A 19,625-nucleotide genomic window follows, 5' to 3' on the forward strand; every position below is an offset into this window, starting at 1 on the left:
AAGCAGCATCTCAGTTTTAAGGTTGCCTCACAGAATGTTCTGGAGCTCATCAAGGATTATTTTCCCTCAAAGCAGTGTTTTTACAAAGTTTATGAATTCCCTAGGACTGCAAAACACTCATCGATACTATGTGTCCAAAGGGATCCATAATGAAATATTTGAGAAATGTTCCACTCATGATTTGGGGCCACCTGTGTGGCTCAGTCAGTTAAGTGTCCAACTCTTGGTTTTGGCTCAGGTCATGATCTCACAGTTTCATGAGTTCAAGCCCCATGTCAGGCTCTGCACTGATGGCACAGAGCATGCTTGGGATTCTCTCTCTCTCCCTCTTTTTCTGGCCCTCCCTGCACTTGCACTGTCTCTGTCTCTCTCAAAATGAATAAATAAACTTTAAAAGCGGGGGGGGGGGGGCGCACTGGTGCAGACCTTCTCAGGGCCTTTAACACTGTAATATATATTATAGGGCTCCAAGAAGGGAGTACAATATGTGGCATTTCCCAGTATTTGTTTTTTTGGTTTTTTTTTTGTTTTTTTTTTTTTTGTTTGTTTTTTTGCTGCAGGAATTTGGGAGGGGGTGGAGAAGAACATCTTGAGAGTTTGGTGTTTCCTCATGAATGAACTTCGGGAAGTACTGTCTTAAATCGTGGACCTTAGGCACCATTTTTGACTACAGGTTTTAGGTAGTATAATCTGAAGAGGAAGAGTTAGTGGTGGGGATAGAATTAAAGACTTCCTAGATTGGAGGTGCCAGGGTGGCTCAGTCAGTTAAGCGTCTGATTCTTAATTTTAGCTCAGGCCATAATCTCAGTGTGTGGGTTTGAGCCCCGTGTCAGTCTCTGCACTGATAACACAGAGCCTGCTTGGGATTCTCTCTCTTCCTCTCTCTTAAAATAAATAAACATATGTAAGAGAAAAACAAACAAAACAAAACAAAACAAAACAAAACAAAACAAAACAAAAAGACTTCCCTGGGGGCATCTGGGTGGCTCAGTTGGTTGAGCATCTGACTTCAGCTGATGTCATAGTCTTGAGGTTCCTGGGTTCCAGCCCTGCATTGGGCTTTGTGCTGACAACTCAGAGCCTAGAGACTGCTTCGGATTCTGTGTCTCCCTCTCTTTCTGCCCCTCCCCTGCTCACATTCTCTTTCCCTCTCTCTCTCTCTCTCTCTCTCAAAAATAAATAAACGTTAAAAAAAAAAAAAAGACTTCCCAGACTGTGTTTTTCCTTAGAACAGAGGCATTCTGCATAGCAGTGTAAGAAACAAAGCCTAATGAAGCTTTGGAGGCGAGGCGTTCCTCACAGAGCCATCATTTTAAAGTGTGTGTTTCGCCGTCACAGCCCGACGGTTTAAATTACATAAGTTCCAAACGGATCATTAAAGCTTATGTGTAATTAGCTTAATTAGACACAAGCCACACAAGATGTCCCAAATAACTCTGAATCTCTCTGTTTTCCAGTTCCTTCCACAAAGGGCGCATTCCGCCAGCCCTGCCTGCGTGACCCCCCATGGCACCGTTCTCCACCAGACCCTGGACTTCGATGAGTTCATCCCCCCTCTCCCACCTCCACCTTATTACCCTCCAGAGTACAGCTGTACTCCCACAGCCGAGGCCCACAGGTGGGTCTTTCCGGAGATGGTGGTGGTGACTTGTATTGACACCAGGAAGATAGGAGGCAGTCTGGGAGGTGGGACTGACAAGAGCCACGCTCATTTTCAGTGGGGCAGTTGAGCCAAGGAGAGCAACCATACGAAAGCATGTTTGATTAGAGGGCAGGGCGCGAGCAGTGAAAGAGCTCGAACCCTGGCTTAGATAGACCATGTCTACTGGGTATCGCTGCCGTGCAACAAAAGAGAACCTAGCCCGACGTGAGCGGCTCTATTATGTTCTCATGAAACGCAAAACTGCTATTGAGTAGTGGCCATTAACATAACATGTAAAATGTAATTAAAGATTTAATCGGCTCTGTGATTATTTTCATTTTAATGGACAGGGCCATAGAGTTTACTGAAAATGTCGATATCTTTCCAGAAAAAAGAAAAAAAAGAAAAAAAACCACAAGAGTTAAAACTGCCTAGCAAATTAGACTTTTATTTCACAAGCACGATGAGTAATTGACCAGGGGAAACCCTGACAAGTGACGTACTGATTGCCTTGAGAGAAATGTCAGCCATCCAGGATCCTTCCCCCAGGAGTGACAGTGCAATGGTTCTGTCTTTTCAGGGGCCTCCACTTGGACTTTGCTCCCTCTCCATTCAGCACTTTGTATGATGTTGCCATCAACAGCCCCGGCCTGCTGTACCCCGCCGAGCTCCCCCCACCCTACGAGGCCGTGGTGGGCCCGACTGCCACCAGCCAGGTGAGGCCCAAGCCCCAGACAAGCCAGTTTCCTGTACTAAGGCCTGCTCCTTGCATTTGGTTTTCTAATGTTCTATTTATTTTTAAGAGGGCACAAGTCAAGGAGGGGCAGAGAGAGGGGGATAGAGGATCTGAAGCGGGTTCTGGCACTGACAGCAGCGGGCCTGATGTGGGGCTCGAACTCATGAACCACAAGCCGAGGTCGGACACTCAACTGACCGAGCCACCCAGGTGCCCCTGCTTCTTGCATTTGTATTTCTCTCTAAGCCTTAGAGCAAACCTGTGGTCTTATCAACGCTCGTGAAGAGCAGGCAGCAGCCTCAGGGAGTAGAACCTGCAGAGGCCCCACCCCAGGCCTGGAGATGCCACCCCAATATTTGTGCATTGCCCTCTTGGCTCTTGTCAGATGCATGTGAGCTAGTGTGTCTGGGGACACAGTGCCGAAGGAGCTGGTACAGATTCAAACGCATGAGCAGGGACAGAGCTCAGGCCGTGAACCGGGAACCCAGGGGACTCTGGCCTGTTCCAGCTGCATGCCTCTGTTGCTGTCTCCTGGGAGGTGAGAAAGCAGTGCTGGATCCCTGGTCCTGTCTGAGGCCTGGCAGCTACAGGCCAGGGAAGTGCCAGAGCCACAGGTAAGAGTAGCTGGCTTTCTCTGAGCTGGGCAAGCCAGGTGGTCCCACAACCTCCCGGTGTCTGACCCACAACAGGCACACACTGAGGATGTGTTGGTGGCGCCTCAGTTTCTTCATCTGTAAAGTGGGGATCATAACAGTACCAAGCACATGGGGTGGAACGGGATGTTTGTAATGGACCCAGCACAGTGTTTGATATAGAGTGGGCTCTGATTCAGCAAAAGCCAGTTGTCCTTTTCAATGGCATCATCCTCATCATGGTTATCATCACATGTGTCGCTCCTGGATATCCAAGGCCCCTAGCCAGGGAGGAGAGATGTGAACACTCAGAAGGTCACACAGCACCCACGTGTGGGACAGGCTGTGGGGAGGCCACAGGTTTAGGGGTGCACATGGGGAGCACAGCAGTCCAGCAGAGAACAGGCACATGCAGGGGAGCTGAGAAATCCTGCCAAGAATGGGGGCTGCAGCCTGTTCTGGGCCCCGAGCCCCAGGCAGAGGAGAGTGGGCAATATCATGACCAGGAGCAACCACAGGGCACCAAGATACAGTCCTGGGCCAGTCCAGATTCACGCACCTTTGGGCTTCTCACCTGGCATCCCAAGTCACCTGCCAGGAAGTGGTGCCAGCCTCAGACCTGGCCCAGACCTTCTGTGTCCTCACAGCCCCTTTGAGATCTGGAGCCCACATGGTGAGAAGGCCAGGAGGCAGTGCCTGTTCTCTTCTGGGCCACTCCCTGGGGAGCTTCTGGCCCTCAGGGACCTCTGGGGGTGCAAACCTAAAATGGCTGTTCAGACTCAGCCTCCATAAGCTTCCGGAGATAATTGCACCCACAGGAGAGACCACATTCTGCAGGCTGGGCGTTGTGGGACAGAAAGGGAAGGTAAGACCTGTCCACCTCTGTGTCCAGCGGGACCTTGGCTACACGGTTTTTGCAAGAAGGATTCTCCACGAGCGTCACTTGCGCAGGTCTGCTCAGCCCATCCTCAGCCCACCCTTGCAGAGGTGACAGCCTGGCCAGCTGAGCCTCTGAGTCTCCCATCTCTGCCTACTCTCGCCCTGAAATGTCCTGGCCCAGCTCACCAGGCTGCAGACAGCAAACAGGGACTCGGCCAAGGACTCGTGGCCTTTTTTCTGTCCACAGATATGTAGGAACCGCCTGAGGTCCGGGTGCAGAGGCAGAAGGGAGGGGATTCATTAGTGAGGGGGCAAAGTGTGACTGAAATCTCATTTCTAAACTTACAATGATTGAAATCCTCTTGAATTTTTTAAAAATCTGAGTGGAGAATTCTACCTTTCCAAAATGATTTCTTTTCTTCTTGATGATAAAAATAATTCAAATCAATGTTATCAATGGCAACTGTGTCCTGTGAAGAGAGTCAGAAGTACTCTGAGGGGAGCCCCCGTGCACTGCTGGAGGGTGCTGAAAAGGGGCATCCAATCCATTTTTGGGGGACCCGGGGAGCCTCTGTGCGCTGAAGGCTCAGGCTGAGTGGGGTGGCAGGTGGCTAGGCTCACAAGGAGGGACCACGCAGCATGCATATCCTCAAAACACAAAGCCACTCAGGATGAGTCTGAAATGAGTGCAACATGGGTGGAGGGTGACCTCAGCGAGGCTGGTTGGATTCTGGGGCCATCAGGACATCCAAGCAAGTGTCCATGAGGTGATAGGGTCTATGTCTTGGAGCCTTGGAGAGATCAGAGTTAGCCACAGAGGTGGTCACCAGAGTCAGGGAAACCAAGTGGGGGTGGGAGAGCTCTATGGAATAACAATACTTTGGGGTGCTAGAGAAAGAGGCTCCCCTAGCACAGGCTGCAGAGTAGACAGAGGGCCTGGACTCACAGACACATGGTTCAGGAAGGGAGAGAGGGGCCAAGTGCTGCCCAGAGGCGGTGAAGGGCTGACCCTGGTCCCCCGCTGGCTCACCATCCAGAGATTGCTGGTGACCGTGGCAGGAGGAGCTGCAATGGGGCAGTGGGGCAGGTGCCAGCATTGGCTAAAGGCAGGGATGAGACGTGGGGAGGTATAGCAGTGGTCTGTCCCCGTGGTTTTTGGATTCCAGTGGGCATCCCAGGCTTGTCAATCAAATACAGATGGCTGAGCCCACCCCAGAGTTTCTGAGTCCATAGTTGGGGAAGGGGAACCTGCCAAGAATTTGCATTCTGGGGGTTTCTGGGTGGCTCAGTCGGTTAAGCGTCTGACTCTTGATTTCAGCTCAGGTCAGGATCTCAGGGTTGTGAGCTCAAGCCCCATGTTGGGCTCTGTGCTGATAACACAGAGCCTGGTTGGGATTCTGTATCTCTGTCTCTCTCTCTCTCTCTCTCTCTTTCTGTCTCTGTCTCTGTCTGTCTCTCTCTCTCTCTCTCTGCTCCTCCCCTGCTCTCACTCTCTCCCTCTCTCAAAATAAATAAATAAACTTAAAAAAAAAAAGAATCTGCATTCCTACCTAAGTTCCAGCTCCTGCTGCTATGTTCCTCTAGGGACATGCTTTGGGAACTGGAGTGGATCACTCTTGTGAGATGCTTGGCAAAGAGGAGAGAAGATAGGAGATAGTTAGGGAGACTGTGGGCATAGGGCATGAGGATGTTACCAAAAGGACGTGGAAGGGTCCAGACGTGGGAGCACCTGAGCCGGGGTTGGAGAGGGAAGTCCCTTGAAGGCGGAAGGGGGATGCTGAGCCAGCCTCAGATGGTCTGCTCTGCCCTGTAACCAGCAGGGGCACCAGGCAGGGCAGCAGATGGGCCTGGAAACCCCCAGGGGTATGTGATTCTCCATGGCTGCCTTGGGGAGAAGGAGGAACTCTGCCACCACCCCTCAGCTGCTGCTGCCAGTTGCCATCACAGAATTTGAGATCCATCCTGGGGCCGAACTTCGGCCTGCCCATCTGTCCTCCCATTTGTGAACGGTTACTCCCATTTCTAGAAGAGAAAATGCCACAGAAGGGTGAGTGACTGTGCACACTGCCCTGTAGAGAGCATCAGGACTTCTCAGAGCCCTTTGCTTCTCAATCCTGATGACAGGGAACACCCACCCCCAATAATACTCCTCATGATGAGTGTGGAATGCCCACCTCCAAGCCTGTCAGGGACCCTGGATGCTGGAAAGTGGCCTCTGCATTTGGGTGTGACATTCGATGCACACCATACTGGCATACCAGAAGGCTATTGAGGAGTGTTTTATCGCTGATTTACTCTTTTTTCTGAAGCATATAGAATACAGATCTTCCTTGACTTACAGTGGGATTTTCAATCCAAGAAACCCATGTGCTTTGAAAATATCCTTAATACCCCTAACCTACCGAACATCGTAGCTGAGCCCAGCCCAACTTAAGTGTGCTCACAACACTTCCATTAGCCTGCAGTGGGGCAAAACCATCTAATACAAAGCCTATATTTTAAAAAATAGTTATTTATTCATTTATTTATTTAGAGAGAGCAAGGAGGGGGCACAGAGAGAGGGAGAGAGAGAATCCCAGAGAGAGAATCTGCACTGTTAGCACAGAGCCTAACATGGGGCTTGAACCCATGAACCATGAGATCATGACTTGAGCCAAAACCAAGAGTTGGATGCTTAACTGACTGAGCCAACCAGGCACCCCACAAAGCCTATATTATAATAAAGTGTTGACTATCTCGTGTAATTTATGGAACACTGTACTGAAAGCAAAGAACAGAATGGTTTTGTGGGTGCAGAATGGTTTTGTGAGGGTGTCCGTTGTTTACCCAGTCAAGTGGCTGTCTGGGAGCTGTGGCCACCCACCTCTGCCCAGCATCATGAGAGAGTACCATACTGCATATCACTATCCTGGGGGAAAAAAATCCAAAGTCAAAACTCAAAGTACAATTTCTTTCTAACTGAACGTGTATCACTTCTGTACCATCGTAAAGCCAAAAAATCCTAAGTCAAACCATCATAAGTTGGAGACCGTTTGTATGGGGGAGGATAATACTGGTTCTAATATGACACCGTTCTCCAAAACTATTGAGAATTCTCTAAATGGAGATTTCTTTCACATGATTTTGGTGAGAAAGTCCTTAAGGGCAAAGGAAGGCCTGTCTCCTATTGCATTGGCTCAGAACCCACCAGCTTACAAGTGCCTGCACAAACATTATGTGTGCAAGAAGTACGTGTCTGAATGGCCTTTCTCTGGGCTGGCTCTTTGGGGAGGGGGACAGCATCTGGTGATTACGGGGCCACTGCAATGCTCCCCTCAAGGGGAAGCCTGCGCCTTGCTGGGCCCATTCTCTTTGACCCCGTGGTCTGGCAGCACTTTTCAATTCCACAGACACCTCTAGGAGTCTAGAAGCCAATGAAACTCGTTCCCATCCACAGAGGGAAGGCTGCGCCAGCCACCTGCCCCCCTCCCCTGGGGCAGTCCCCCCACCTGAGGACATCAAGGAGCTGTCCCCCCTTTACGGCACAATCCTTTGTCACAGGGCAAGGCAGAGGTTAATTACTTCCCCTTATGGACAAACAGCACGTGAATTGTCTATCAGTACTCGTTTGGATAAAGAGAGGAAGACAGACTGACAGAGGAGCAAAGCAGGCATTGTGTGGGCTCTGGACAGGTGGCAGGAGGCCGCTCCTTTGGGAGAACTTTTTGATGCGGGAAGGAAAAGCTCCCTTGACTGAGCACATTCATTCTGACCCATTCACTCTCCTGGATCGGTCACAGGCACGTTCTGTTCTCTGTTTGCAATGTCCTTCTCTTTCCCATGGCTTAAGACCATACCTTGAGGGCAAGATCAGAAGGAGTGCATTTCTTTCTATAGCCAGAAAGTTACTGAGAATTTGCCAGTGTGCTATTCCTGTGGATGATAAGCTTACATTTCCAAGGACCATGGAAAACTGTGCTGTATTCTATAGAACACAGAGCCATGAACTGAACAGAATCCCTTCCTTGTGGGACTCACAGGCTGGCATTGGTAACAGGACGGCCTCCAATGAACTTTGCTGGGACTTCAGGGGAAAAAGGTAGAGTGGGATTGGCATGTGAACAATGGAAAAGGTCTCCAAGGTGCAGTGTAGACAAACAGTGCTGCGACAGCCTGGGACCCGGCTGGGGAGCTTAGGGTAATGAAGGAGGTTCATTGACATCATTTGGGTACAGATTTCATGACCCTGCATGTCAAACTATAGCAGTGCCTTTGACGAGTTTGACATTTGGAGTTGACATGATCCAGTGGCACCTTGGGAATTTGAATTTGGTGGCAGTCTGGTGAGTAGGAGGGCAGCCTGAGGTACAAGGCTAGAAATGCTGAGGCAATGGACACAGGAGAAGTGCAGCCAACCACAAGTCCTAAAAGTCAGTATTTATATTTTCAAACAAAATCACCTTTGCATTTAAAAATCTGTAAGCAAAGTAGCTTCAAAGATTGCCTTGGGACACTAGGCTAAAATCTTAATTCACATTTTCTGTGATTACAGCCAATTGCCTCCAAAGAACAGCTCTTTATAGTTCTGATACTAGCTGGTTGACCTGACCCAGGAGTGGGGAATTTGCTACCAGAAATAGGGGAGAGTTTTCACGTGGTGTGTCTTAGCCACAGAGCTTACCAAAAGAAGGGGAGATGAGGAGATGCGGCTTATTTGCATAAATGCCAACTGACTTTTTATTTTTTATTTTTTTTTCAATATATGAAATTTATTGTCAAATTGGTTTCCATACAACACCCAGTGCTCATCCCAAAAGGTGCCCTCCTCAATACCCATCACCCACCCTCCCCTCCCTCCCACCCCCCATCAACCCTCAGTTTATTCTCAGTTTTTAAGAGTCTCTTATGCTTTGGCTCTCTCCCACTCTAACCTCTTTTTTTTTTTCCTTCCCCTCCCCCATGGGTTTCTGTTAAGTTTCTCAGGATCCACATAAGAGTGAAAACATATGGTATCTGTCTTTCTCTGTATGGCTTATTTCACTTAGCATCACACTCTCCAGTTCCATCCACGTTGCTACAAAAGGCCATATTTCATTCTTTCTCATTGCCACGTAGTATTCCATTGTGTATATAAACCACAATTTCTTTATCCATTCATCAGTTGATGGACATTTAGGCTCTTTCCATAATTTGGCTATTGTTGAGAGTGCTGCTATAAACATTGGGGTACAAGTGCCCCTATGCATCAGTACTCCTGTATCCCTTGGGTAAATTCCTAGCAGTGCTATTGCTGGGTCACAGGGTAGGTCTCTTTTTAATTTTCTGAGGCACCTCCACACTGCTTTCCAGAGCGGCTGCACCAATTTACATTCCCACCAACAGTGCAAGAGGGTTCCCGTTTCTCCACATCCTCTCCAGCATCTATAGTCTCCTGATTTGTTCATTTTGGCCACTCTGACTGGCGTGAGGTGATATCTGAGTGTGGTTTTGATTTGTATTTCCCTGATAAGGAGCGACGTTGAACATCTTTTCATGTGCCTGTTGGCCATCCGGATGTCTTCTTTAGAAGTGTCTATTCATGTTTTCTGCCCATTTCTTCACTGGGTTATTTGTTTTTCGGGTGTGGAGTTTGGTGAGCTCTTTATAGATTTTGGATACTAGCCCTTTGTCCGATATGTCATTTGCAAATATCTTTTCCCATTCCGTTGGTTGCCTTGTAGTTTTGTTGGTTGTTTCCTTTGCTGTGCAGAAGCTTTTTATCTTCATAAGGTCCCAGTAGTTCATTTTTGCTTTTAATTCCCTTGCCTTTGGGGATGTGTCGAGTAAGAGATTGCTACGGCTGAGGTCAGAGAGGTCTTTTCCTGCTTTCTCCTCTAGGGTTTTGATGGTTTCCTGTCTCACATTCAGGTCCTTTACCCATTTTGAGTTTATTTTTGTGAATGGTGTCAGAAAGTGGTCTAGTTTCAACCCTCTGCATGTTGCTGTCCAGTTCTCCCAGCACCATTTGTTAAAGAGACTGTCTTTTTTCCATTGGATGTTCTTTCCTGCTTTGTCAAAGATTAGTTGGCCATACGTTTGTGGGTCTAGTTCTGGGGTCTCTATTCTATTCCACTGGTCTATGTGTCTGTTTTTGTGCCAATACCATGCTGTCTTGATGATGACAGCTTTGTAGTAGAGGCTAAAGTCTGGGATTGTGATGCCTCTTGCTTTGGTCTTCTTCTTCAAAATTACTTTGGCTATTCGGGGCCTTTTGTGGTTCCATATGAATTTTAGGATTGCTTGTTCTAGTTTCGAGAAGAATGCTGGTGCAATTTTGATTGGGATTGCATTGAATGTGTAGATAGCTTTGGGTAGTATTTTTTTTTTTTATTTTTTTTTTATTTTTTAATATATGAAATTTACTGTCAAATTGGTTTCCATACAACACCCAGTGCTCATCCCAAAAGGTGCCCTCCTCAATACCCATCACCCACCCTGCCCTCCCTCCCACCCTGCCCTCCCTCCCACCCCCCATCAACCCTCAGTTTGTTCTCAGTTTTTAACAGTCTCTAATGCTTTGGCTCTCTCCCACTCTAACCTCTTTTTTTTTTTTTTTTTTTTTCCTTCCCCTCCCCCATGGGTTTCTGTTATGTTTCTCAGGATCCACATAAGAGTGAAACCATATGATATCTGTCTTTCTCTGTATGGCTTATTTCACTTAGCATCACACTCTCCAGTTCCATCCATGTTGCTACAAAAGGCCATATTTCATTTTTTCTCATTGCCACGTAGTATTCCATTGTGTATATAAACCACAATTTCTTTATCCATTCATCAGTTGATGGACATTTAGGCTCTTTCCATAATTTGGCTATTGTTGAGAGTGCCGCTATAAACATTGGGGTACAGGTGCCCCTATGCATCAGTACTCCTGTATCCCTTGGATAAATTCCTAGCAGTGCTATTGCTGGGTCATAGGGTAGGTCTATTTTTAATTTTCTGAGGAACCTCCATACTGTTTTCCAGAGCGGCTGCACCAATTTGCATTCCCACCAACAGTGCAAGAGGGTTCCTGTTTCTCCACATCCTCTCCAGCATCTATAGTCTCCTGATTTCTTCATTTTGGCCACTCTGACTGGCGTGAGGTGGTATCTGAGTGTGGTTTTGATTTGTATTTCCCTGATAAGGAGCGACGTTGAACATCTTTTCATGTGCCTGTTGGCCATCCGGATGTCTTCTTTAGAGAAGTGTCTATTCATGTTTTCTGCCCATTTCTTCACTGGGTTATTTGTTTTTCTGGTGTGGAGTTTGATGAGCTCTTTATAGATTTTGGATACTAGCCCTTTGTCCGATGTGTCATTTGCAAATATCTTTTCCCATTCCGTTGGTTGCCTTTTAGTTTTGTTGGTTGTTTCCTTTGCTGTGCAGAAGCTTTTTATCTTCATAAGGTCCCAGTAGTTCATTTTTGCTTTTAATTCCCTTGCCTTTGGGGATGTGTCGAGTAAGAGATTGCTACGGCTGAGGTCAGAGAGGTCTTTTCCTGCTTTCTCCTCTAGGGTTTTGATGGTTTCCTGTCTCACATTCAGGTCCTTTACCCATTTTGAGTTTATTTTTGTGAATGGTGTCAGAAAGTGGTCTAGTTTCAACCCTCTGCATGTTGCTGTCCAGTTCTCCCAGCACCATTTGTTAAAGAGACTGTCTTTTTTCCATTGGATGTTCTTTCCTGCTTTGTCAAAGATTAGTTGGCCATACGTTTGTGGGTCTAGTTCTGGGGTCTCTATTCTATTCCACTGGTCTATGTGTCTGTTTTTGTGCCAATACCATGCTGTCTTGATGATGACAGCTTTGTAGTAGAGGCTAAAGTCTGGGATTGTGATGCCTCTTGCTTTGGTCTTCTTCTTCAAAATTACTTTGGCTATTCGGGGCCTTTTGTGGTTCCATATGAATTTTAGGATTGCTTGTTCTAGTTTCGAGAAGAATGCTGGTGCAATTTTGATTGGGATTGCATTGAATGTGTAGATAGCTTTGGGTAGTATTGACATTTTGACAATATTTATTCTTCCAATCCATGAGCAGGGAATGTCTTTCCATTTCTTTATATCTTCTTCAATTACCTGCATAAGCTTTCTATAGTTTTCAGCATACAGATCTTTTACATCTTTGGTTGGATTTATTCATAGGTATTTTATGCTTCTTGGTGCAATTGTGAATGGGATCAGTTTCTTTATTTGTCTTTCTGTTGCTTCATTGTTAGTGTATAAGAATGCAACTGATTTCTGTACATTGATTTTGTATCCTGCAACTTTGCTGAATTCATGTATCAGTTCTAGCAGACTTTTGGTGGAGTCTAACGGATTTTCCATGTATAATATCATGTCATCTGCAAAAAGCGAAAGCTTGACTTCATCTTCGCCAATTTGGATGCCTTTGATTTCCTTTTGTTGTCTAATTGCTGATGCTAGAACTTCCAACACTATGTTAAACAACAGCGGTGAGAGTGGGCATCCCTGTCGTGTTCCTGATCTTAGGGAAAAAGCTCTCAGTTTTTCCCCATTGAGGATGATGTTAGCCTTGGGTTTTTCATAAATGGCTTTTATGATCTTTAAGTATGTTCCTTCTATCCCGACTTTCTCAAGGGTTTTTATTAAGAAAGGGTGCTGGATTTTGTCAAAGGCCTTTTCTGCATCGATTGACAGGATCATATGGTTCTTCTCTTTTTTTGTTAATGTGATGTATCACGTTGATTGATTTGCGAATGTTGAACCAGCCCTGCATCCCAGGAATGAATCCCACTTGATCATGGTGAATAATTCTTTTTATATGCCATTGAATTCTATTTGCTAGTATCTTATTGAGAATCTTTGCATCCATATTCATCAGGGATATTGGCCTATAGTTCTCTTTTTTTACTGGGTCTCTGTCTGGTTTAGGAATCAAAGTAATACTGGCTTCATAGAATGAGTCTGGAAGTTTTCCTTCCCTTTTTATTTCTTGGAATAGCTTGAGAAGGATAGGTATTATCTCTGCTTTAAACGTCTGGTAGAACTCCCCTGGGAAGCCATCTGGTCCTGGACTCTTATTTGTTGGGAGATTTTTGATAACCGATTCAATTTCTTCGCTGGTTATGAGTCTGTTCAAGCTTTCTATTTCCTCCTGATTGAGTTTTGGAAGAGTGTGGGTGTTTAGGAATTTGTCCATTTCTTCCAGGTTGTCCAATTTGTTGGCATATAATTTTTCATAGTATTCCCTGATAATTGTTTGTATCTCTGAGGGATTGGTTGTAATAATTCCATTTTCATTCATGATTTTATCTATTTGGGTCATCTCCCTTTTCTTTTTGAGAAGCCTGGCTAGAGGTTTGTCAATTTTGTTTATTTTTTCAAAAAACCAACTCTTGGTTTCGTTGATCTGCTCTACAGTTTTTTTAGATTCTATATTGTTTATTTCTGCTCTGATCTTTATTATTTTGCCAACTGACTTTTTAATCACAACTGGTCAAAATAACGTGTCTAGGAACAAATAAATGCAGCCTCTGAGTGTCCCATGTGAGGCCATACACACAGCATCTCCTCTCAGTGGCCCTCTCCTGCAAGAGCTGTGTTATAAACTTTTATTGCTAAACTAGAGTTTCACTTTAAATTCTGTGCCACAAGTATGTTTCTTCTCCACCCTTTTCCGCCGCCCTTATATTTAATCGAAAATGCCGTGTGAACCTCACAGCTATTTCCTCCACAGCTTTCGTGTGGCAAGGTGGCGTTGGCCATGAGGGAAGGCCAAATTCAAATTAAACCCTTGACACCCTGCTTACCAGATGTGATAGATACACTGCCAGGAGCTGTCTCCTCTCAAAACCAGATTTGACCGGGAGCCAGAGGGAAGCCAGTGATGCTTCTATGAAATATGAAATGAATCCAATTTCCTCCTGACCTTGTCCCACGGCGCATTTTATTCCTCTTGTTTTATTTATATTTCTTTATTACCAGAAGCTTTTCTTCAGGCATCAGGCCTCCAAGTTGCCACCCATCCCTGCAAAATTAAAAAAAAAATGTTAAGGGTCAGGAGGAGTATGGAAGGAAACGCACCTTGAGGATATTGTTCCTTTTTGCGTGATTTCGCAGAATATTCTCAACAGAGATTTCCAACATTGGTTGTAGGCATAGTGTGATTTCAGTGAAAAGGAAGGTGAGTGTTGGTGGCTGTGTGAGTCTCCCTCCCCCGATTCCCTCCCCAGCAGAACAGGATTGTGCTGAGGAAGGAAAATAGTGCATGCAGTATTACACATAGGTGGGATCAAAGGGAACATTTAGGCAGCTCTGGTTCTTCCCCGCAAGTGCGGTTCTTGCCCCCCAAACCCTGTCGCACATTCCCCGCCCCCGGGGGCACGGTTCACCTGTTTTGTGTTGGTGAGAGGCCTGCAGCCTGGTTGAAAGAGCCGAAGGTGATCAGCTGTCTGATTGAAGTAGCAGGAGACAAGGGAGGCAGAGACGTAATTACCTGAGCTGGAATGGGACCAAGCCGCAGGGGACCCCCTGAACTTCCCAGGCCTCCCCCTGAGCTCATTATTTGCAAGCAAGTCCCCAAAGCAATTCTGAAATAATACAAGGATTCAGAAATCATTTTCTGAGATAGCACAGGGGCACATGTATGTGGTATTTGTGACACCCAGACACATGGCCCATGTGGGACCATTGTGCCCTACAGTAGGGGTGGAACAGATGTGGTCACAGTGGGAACCGAGTGTGCGAGCAGAAGATGGGCAAGTGAAGACAGGGCAAGAGGGCAGATGTGCCCTACCCTCACCCAGCCAAGAAGGCCTGGTCTTCCCCTGCTTGTCCTCCTGATGGCCTCTCTGGGCTGAATGATCTATTTGAGAAGAAATCTGCAAGAGCATGATAACTTCCAACATGATGCAAGCTTCACAGCCACTCAACACGACAGGACAAGACAGTGTGCCCAGGGCCACGGGGCCTGTGCTCAACCCGGCACATGGCCTGAGTGGATCTGGACCTTGAACCCAAGCTTGGACAGGGAGGAAAGCCTTCTGAGTAACCTCTTGATTCCATCTGCAGAAGGCAGGAGGGAAATGGGGCAAGTACACGCTCTGGGGGAGTGTGAGAGCTCACCGAGGCCAAAACTGTCTACTAAATGCCCACCCTGTGCCCAAGCCATGCTGGCCCAGAGCATTACAGGTCTCTTGACTGTCCCCCTGTGGCTTTATTCTTCCTGGTGTGGAAGCAGGGAAAAGAGTTGTTGGGAGGAAGGGGTTAGAAGTGAGGCCAGGGGCTCTCCTACCTCCTGCAGTGACTCTGGAGGATCCTATGTGGCCTCTTTCAGTCCCAAAGAGTGCTCCCTAGAAGTGGAAGGTGAGTGGGCTGAGGGTGGCTGGTACCTGGCCCTGGTGCGCTCTTGGGGACTGCTTGGCACTCTGATTTCAGAAAGAGAAACAGGCTTTGGCCTTGGCAGCAACCCTCTGGCCTTGGCATCCTCACAGCCTGACTGCATAAATTTAGGGGAGAATGGCAGACATGTAAGTACATGTCACTTAGTACTTCTTTCTAGAAGATGAGCTCTGAAGTCAGCCTTGATTTCTGGAGTCTGTTGTGCTGTGCCCTTCAAACTACCTGATGACCTGTTTCTTGCTGTAGCTTACGAGTGTAGATCAGCCGACGACTGAGCCCAGCCCCAGGGACCCAGATGCCACTGCTGGCTTCAGCACACAAGGTAATCTTACCCTTTTGATCATTTGAAATAAGTTTATACTTCTCAAAGCATGTTTCCTTCTCTCCTCCTACTTCCTTCTCTCCTCCTTCCTGCGACTGCCTTCCCACCATTTCTTACTCTTTAAGGGGATAGAATTTGCTACAGCTTGTGCTGTTTAGTACCATATTAGTTCTCCACAGTTCCTCCCTTACTGGCAGCGGTAGTAAGTCAGTACACCTGGGGGATCTCATGCTTTCTCTGGTGGGATTTGCCCCCCTCTACTCCAGCGCCTTTCTCCTCGACTTGAGGGATATGGGTTTGAAGGAGCGCTTGACTCCGTCTGGGATGGACCCTTCCCTGAGCAAAAACTGTACCAAGCTCACATCCACTGGGCTCCTCCCTCAGGAAGGGGCCAGGCCTGGGCCCCTGGGCCTCTGGGCCCATTGGCTTTGAAGGGGAGCACTGGGGAAAGGACACTACCAGTTGTGTCCTGGAAGGCATTGAAGGAAAAATGTGGAAGGTCCGATCTCAGATGTGGGGTGGGAGCCGCAAGGCAAAGCCAGAGGTGAGGAGGTAGTTGAGGTGTCAGGAGAGCAGACAAGCCTGAGTAGCAGAGGGACACATGGATGAGGGTTGGGTGTTTCCATCTTCTTTGGGTCCCCAGGTGGGCTCATGGGGGCAGGTTTGTTCAGAGACAGAACTCAGCTAATTCATGAGAGGACTAAGGGTCTCAGAAAGGACACGCATTATAGTCCCAGGGCTGTCTGCCCTTGACCCCAACTCTTAGTTAACATCTGAGAAATATGAAGGGGCCATCCTTCTGTGAGGACGCCTCTGGGTTGTAGGAAGCCTGGTCTCTGCAGTTGTGGGATTTGGAAGTGACCTTGTCCTTTACTTGGTGGCTCCAAGCAGTCATCAAAAGCTGTGTCTAAGAAGTGGTGTCCTGTGACCTTCCTAGAGACTACTTCAGGGCACAGTGTGTCTCAGTCCCCAAGTGCATTCTAGACTTTGGGCTGAGGGGGCTCCCCCTTCTCCATTCCAGCCCCATCACTCCTGAAAACACAAGTTCTGGAGGAAAGCATGGTTGGAAAGGCCGAGCAGCCTGGTGGCTCCTGGAGTCCAGGGCAGATAGTGATGGACAGAGGAGTCAGGAATTCATCCGGGCTAGGCCTTCCTCACTGCTCAGGCTCCAGACAGTTAACTGGGCTTGACTGAGAAGCTCGGGGCTGCTTCCAGCACTGACTCCTGGCAGAGGCGCCAGGCCTAGAAGTGGGCAGGAATATATGGAGAAGTACTGACAGAGGCTCATGGGATGGCAGACCAAGCAGGATTCACTGTAGAAAAGATGCCCCCCCCCCACTGGGTAATTTCTGTATGGGCTGAGGTTGAGGTCAATGTCATTTTTGGGGCTGTGCATATCCAACTGTCCCAGATCATTTATTGCTTTTGTACCTTTGTCAAAACCCAGCTGGACATAATGGCATGGGTCTATTTCTGGGCCCTCTTATCCTGTTCCATTAATCTGTGTGTCTGTCCCTCTGCCACTAGAACCCTCTCCTGATGACTGTTGCTCTGTGGTGAGCCTTAATATCAGGCAAGCCCAACCTCTGCTTTGCTTTTCTTTGTCAAGATTGTTCTAGGTACTCTAGAGTGTATGTATTTCCATGTCAATTTTAGAATCCACTTGTCTGTGTCTACAAAAACTCTAGCTGGGAATTTAATAGGAATTTCATTCAATTTGGGGGGGAGGCGGTATTTATTGTTTGAGAGAGAGACAGACGACAGAGCATGAGCAAGGGAGGGATAGAAAGAGGAGGAAACACAGAATCCAGAGCAGGCTCCAGGCTCCCAACTGTCACCACAGAGCCCAACGGTGGCTTGAACTCACCAATCATGAGATCATGACCTGAGCTGAAGTTGAACGCTCAACAGACTGAGCCACCCAGGTGCCCCAGAATTGCATTCAACCTGTAGAGCAATTTGGGTAGAATTTCTATCCCTGCAAAGCTAAACATTCTTGTGTAGGAACATAGTACGTCTGTCTCTCTGTTTATCTGGATCTTCTTTGATTTCTTTCATCAGTATTTTATCATTTTCAGAATACAGATCCTGAGCATGTTTTGTTAAGGGCATACTTAGGAATTTCATTTTCTGTGGAGCAGCTGTAAATGGTATTCTGTTTTTACTTTTGGTTTCTGCCTGCTCATTGTTAGTACATGTGCCCAACTATGGGACAGATGTGATTCATTCTTGTGTGATTTCTCTTGCGTCCTACAACCTTGTCGGACTCACAAATTTAACTCTAAAATTTTTTGAGGGGGGGTGGGAGGGAGATAAATTCTAGTATTATTTTTCACCTATTGAAATAAAATAGTAATGGGGATATGGATGCTGGCAAGGCCGCAGGCAGGTGCTTTACCCAGCCCTGACTGGCAGCTTGGAACTCAACCCTTTTGACGGAGCATCTTGATAAAGAGCCATAAAATGTTTATGCCATTAGATGTGGTGATCACACTTCTAGAACCGCCCGAGGGGAATAATGCAAAAAAAGAAGAAGAAGAAGAAGAAGAAGAAGAAGAAGAAAACAAAAAAGAAAACCATAAGCATGAAGATAACTTTTGTTTTTCATAAGAATAAAAACTTACAGGGACAATGAAGTCCATTGGTAAGAGTTAAGGAAAATATGTTACGTATGCTAAATATATCATCATACATTAATTAGGAGAAATTGTGATCTATTTAGGTGAAAAACTGCAAGTTCACTGGGATTATTACTACTGTACAGTCTCACAGCACAAGCCAGTGAGGGTGTACAAGAACGAGTTACCGTCTTGGCCTATGAGCTTTCCCTAATCTTATCTTAAAGATAAGATTAGTTACCCTAATCTTATCTTTCCATTACTTATAGATATTCAGAGCTAAGTCACATTTCTCTCTCTGTGACTCTGTTTTCCTGATGAACTCAGCCATTGGATTATCACAGACTTTAAGAAAATTGGGACTGAGGCACCTGGGTGGCTCAATCGACTGAGTGTCTAACTTTTGATATCAGCTCAGGTCATGATCTCACAGTCATGGGATCGAACCCTGTGTCAGACTCCACGCCGACTAAGGAGCCTGCTTGGGATTCTCTTTCTCCCTCTGCCCCTTTCTCTCTAAACAAACAAGCAAACAAACAAACAAACAAACATTATTAAAAAAAAAAAATTGGGACCAAGGGTATATTATGTCCAGTCTCATTAAATGGTATATATTAAATACATACAGGTTTTTGTATGTCAATTATACCTCAATAAAGCTGTAAAAAAGCAAGAAAGCTGAGTTCAAGGAGGATCAGCAGGAAATAAATATTCTTCAAAATAGTTTTAATATACTTCTGCATAATGTTGATAGAATTAATAATTATGCTTTCTGGTTTGAAGTGTTCTAATGATACAGGGAAGTATTTCTTCTCTACATTTATACATTCACCTTTGAGTGTTTGCCCAATCAATTCCTTAGAATAAATTCCTAAAAGTGAAATTGCTGAGGCCAAGAAAATGTGTATTTTAGGTTTTGATGTGTTGGCCACATTGCATTCTGGGAAGGTTTTCTTGCTGGTTTGCACACCCACCAGCAGTGTTTATGACACCCCAAACATCGTCATTCCTGGTGATCTTTGTCATTCTTGCAGGTGACTGTAGTACACACACAAGATTGAGTGTGAACGGCTTTTTACACATTTAGTACCTATGTGTAGGTCAGTTTAGGGTCCACTTTTTTGCAGTGTTTTGTGGGGTTATTTCTTTCTTTCTTTTTTGGTAGATTTATAAGAAAACTATTACTTAAATAGAGACATTTTCTCACTTTTCCTATTCACTGTAGGGATGCTTCCCTGTTAATGATGCCTGTTGCTATACACAGTTTTAGAATTTTTCTTGCCAGATTTATCAAACTTTTCCATTCTGGTTTCCGTCATGGTGACAATGTCTTTCTCCACCCTAAGTGTAGACTTATTCTCCTATTTTCTACTACTATTCTTCTAGTATTTTAAAAAAGAAGAGGATTAATCATTCTGAAGAATGTTTACTTAAAGTTT

The 19,625-nt window shown here is 46.2% G+C and overlaps 1 protein-coding gene across 2 annotated transcripts in view; it reads left to right on the forward strand.

Annotated features, from left to right (window-relative positions):
• Positions 1-19,625, forward strand: part of FAM189A1 (family with sequence similarity 189 member A1) — a 434,865-nt gene that overhangs the window by 407,081 nt on the left and 8,159 nt on the right. For both annotated transcript variants that reach the window (XM_015543684.2, XM_042988240.1), the window contains 3 exons: positions 1,458-1,618; positions 2,223-2,358; positions 15,493-15,568. In XM_015543684.2, the coding sequence (XP_015399170.2) occupies positions 1,458-1,618; positions 2,223-2,358; positions 15,493-15,568 (373 nt within the window). The remainder of the gene's footprint in view (positions 1-1,457; positions 1,619-2,222; positions 2,359-15,492; positions 15,569-19,625) is intronic.

This window comes from Panthera tigris, chromosome B3 (genome assembly GCF_018350195.1).
Source record: "Panthera tigris isolate Pti1 chromosome B3, P.tigris_Pti1_mat1.1, whole genome shotgun sequence".
In the NCBI taxonomy this organism is placed as follows: Eukaryota; Metazoa; Chordata; class Mammalia; order Carnivora; family Felidae; genus Panthera; species Panthera tigris.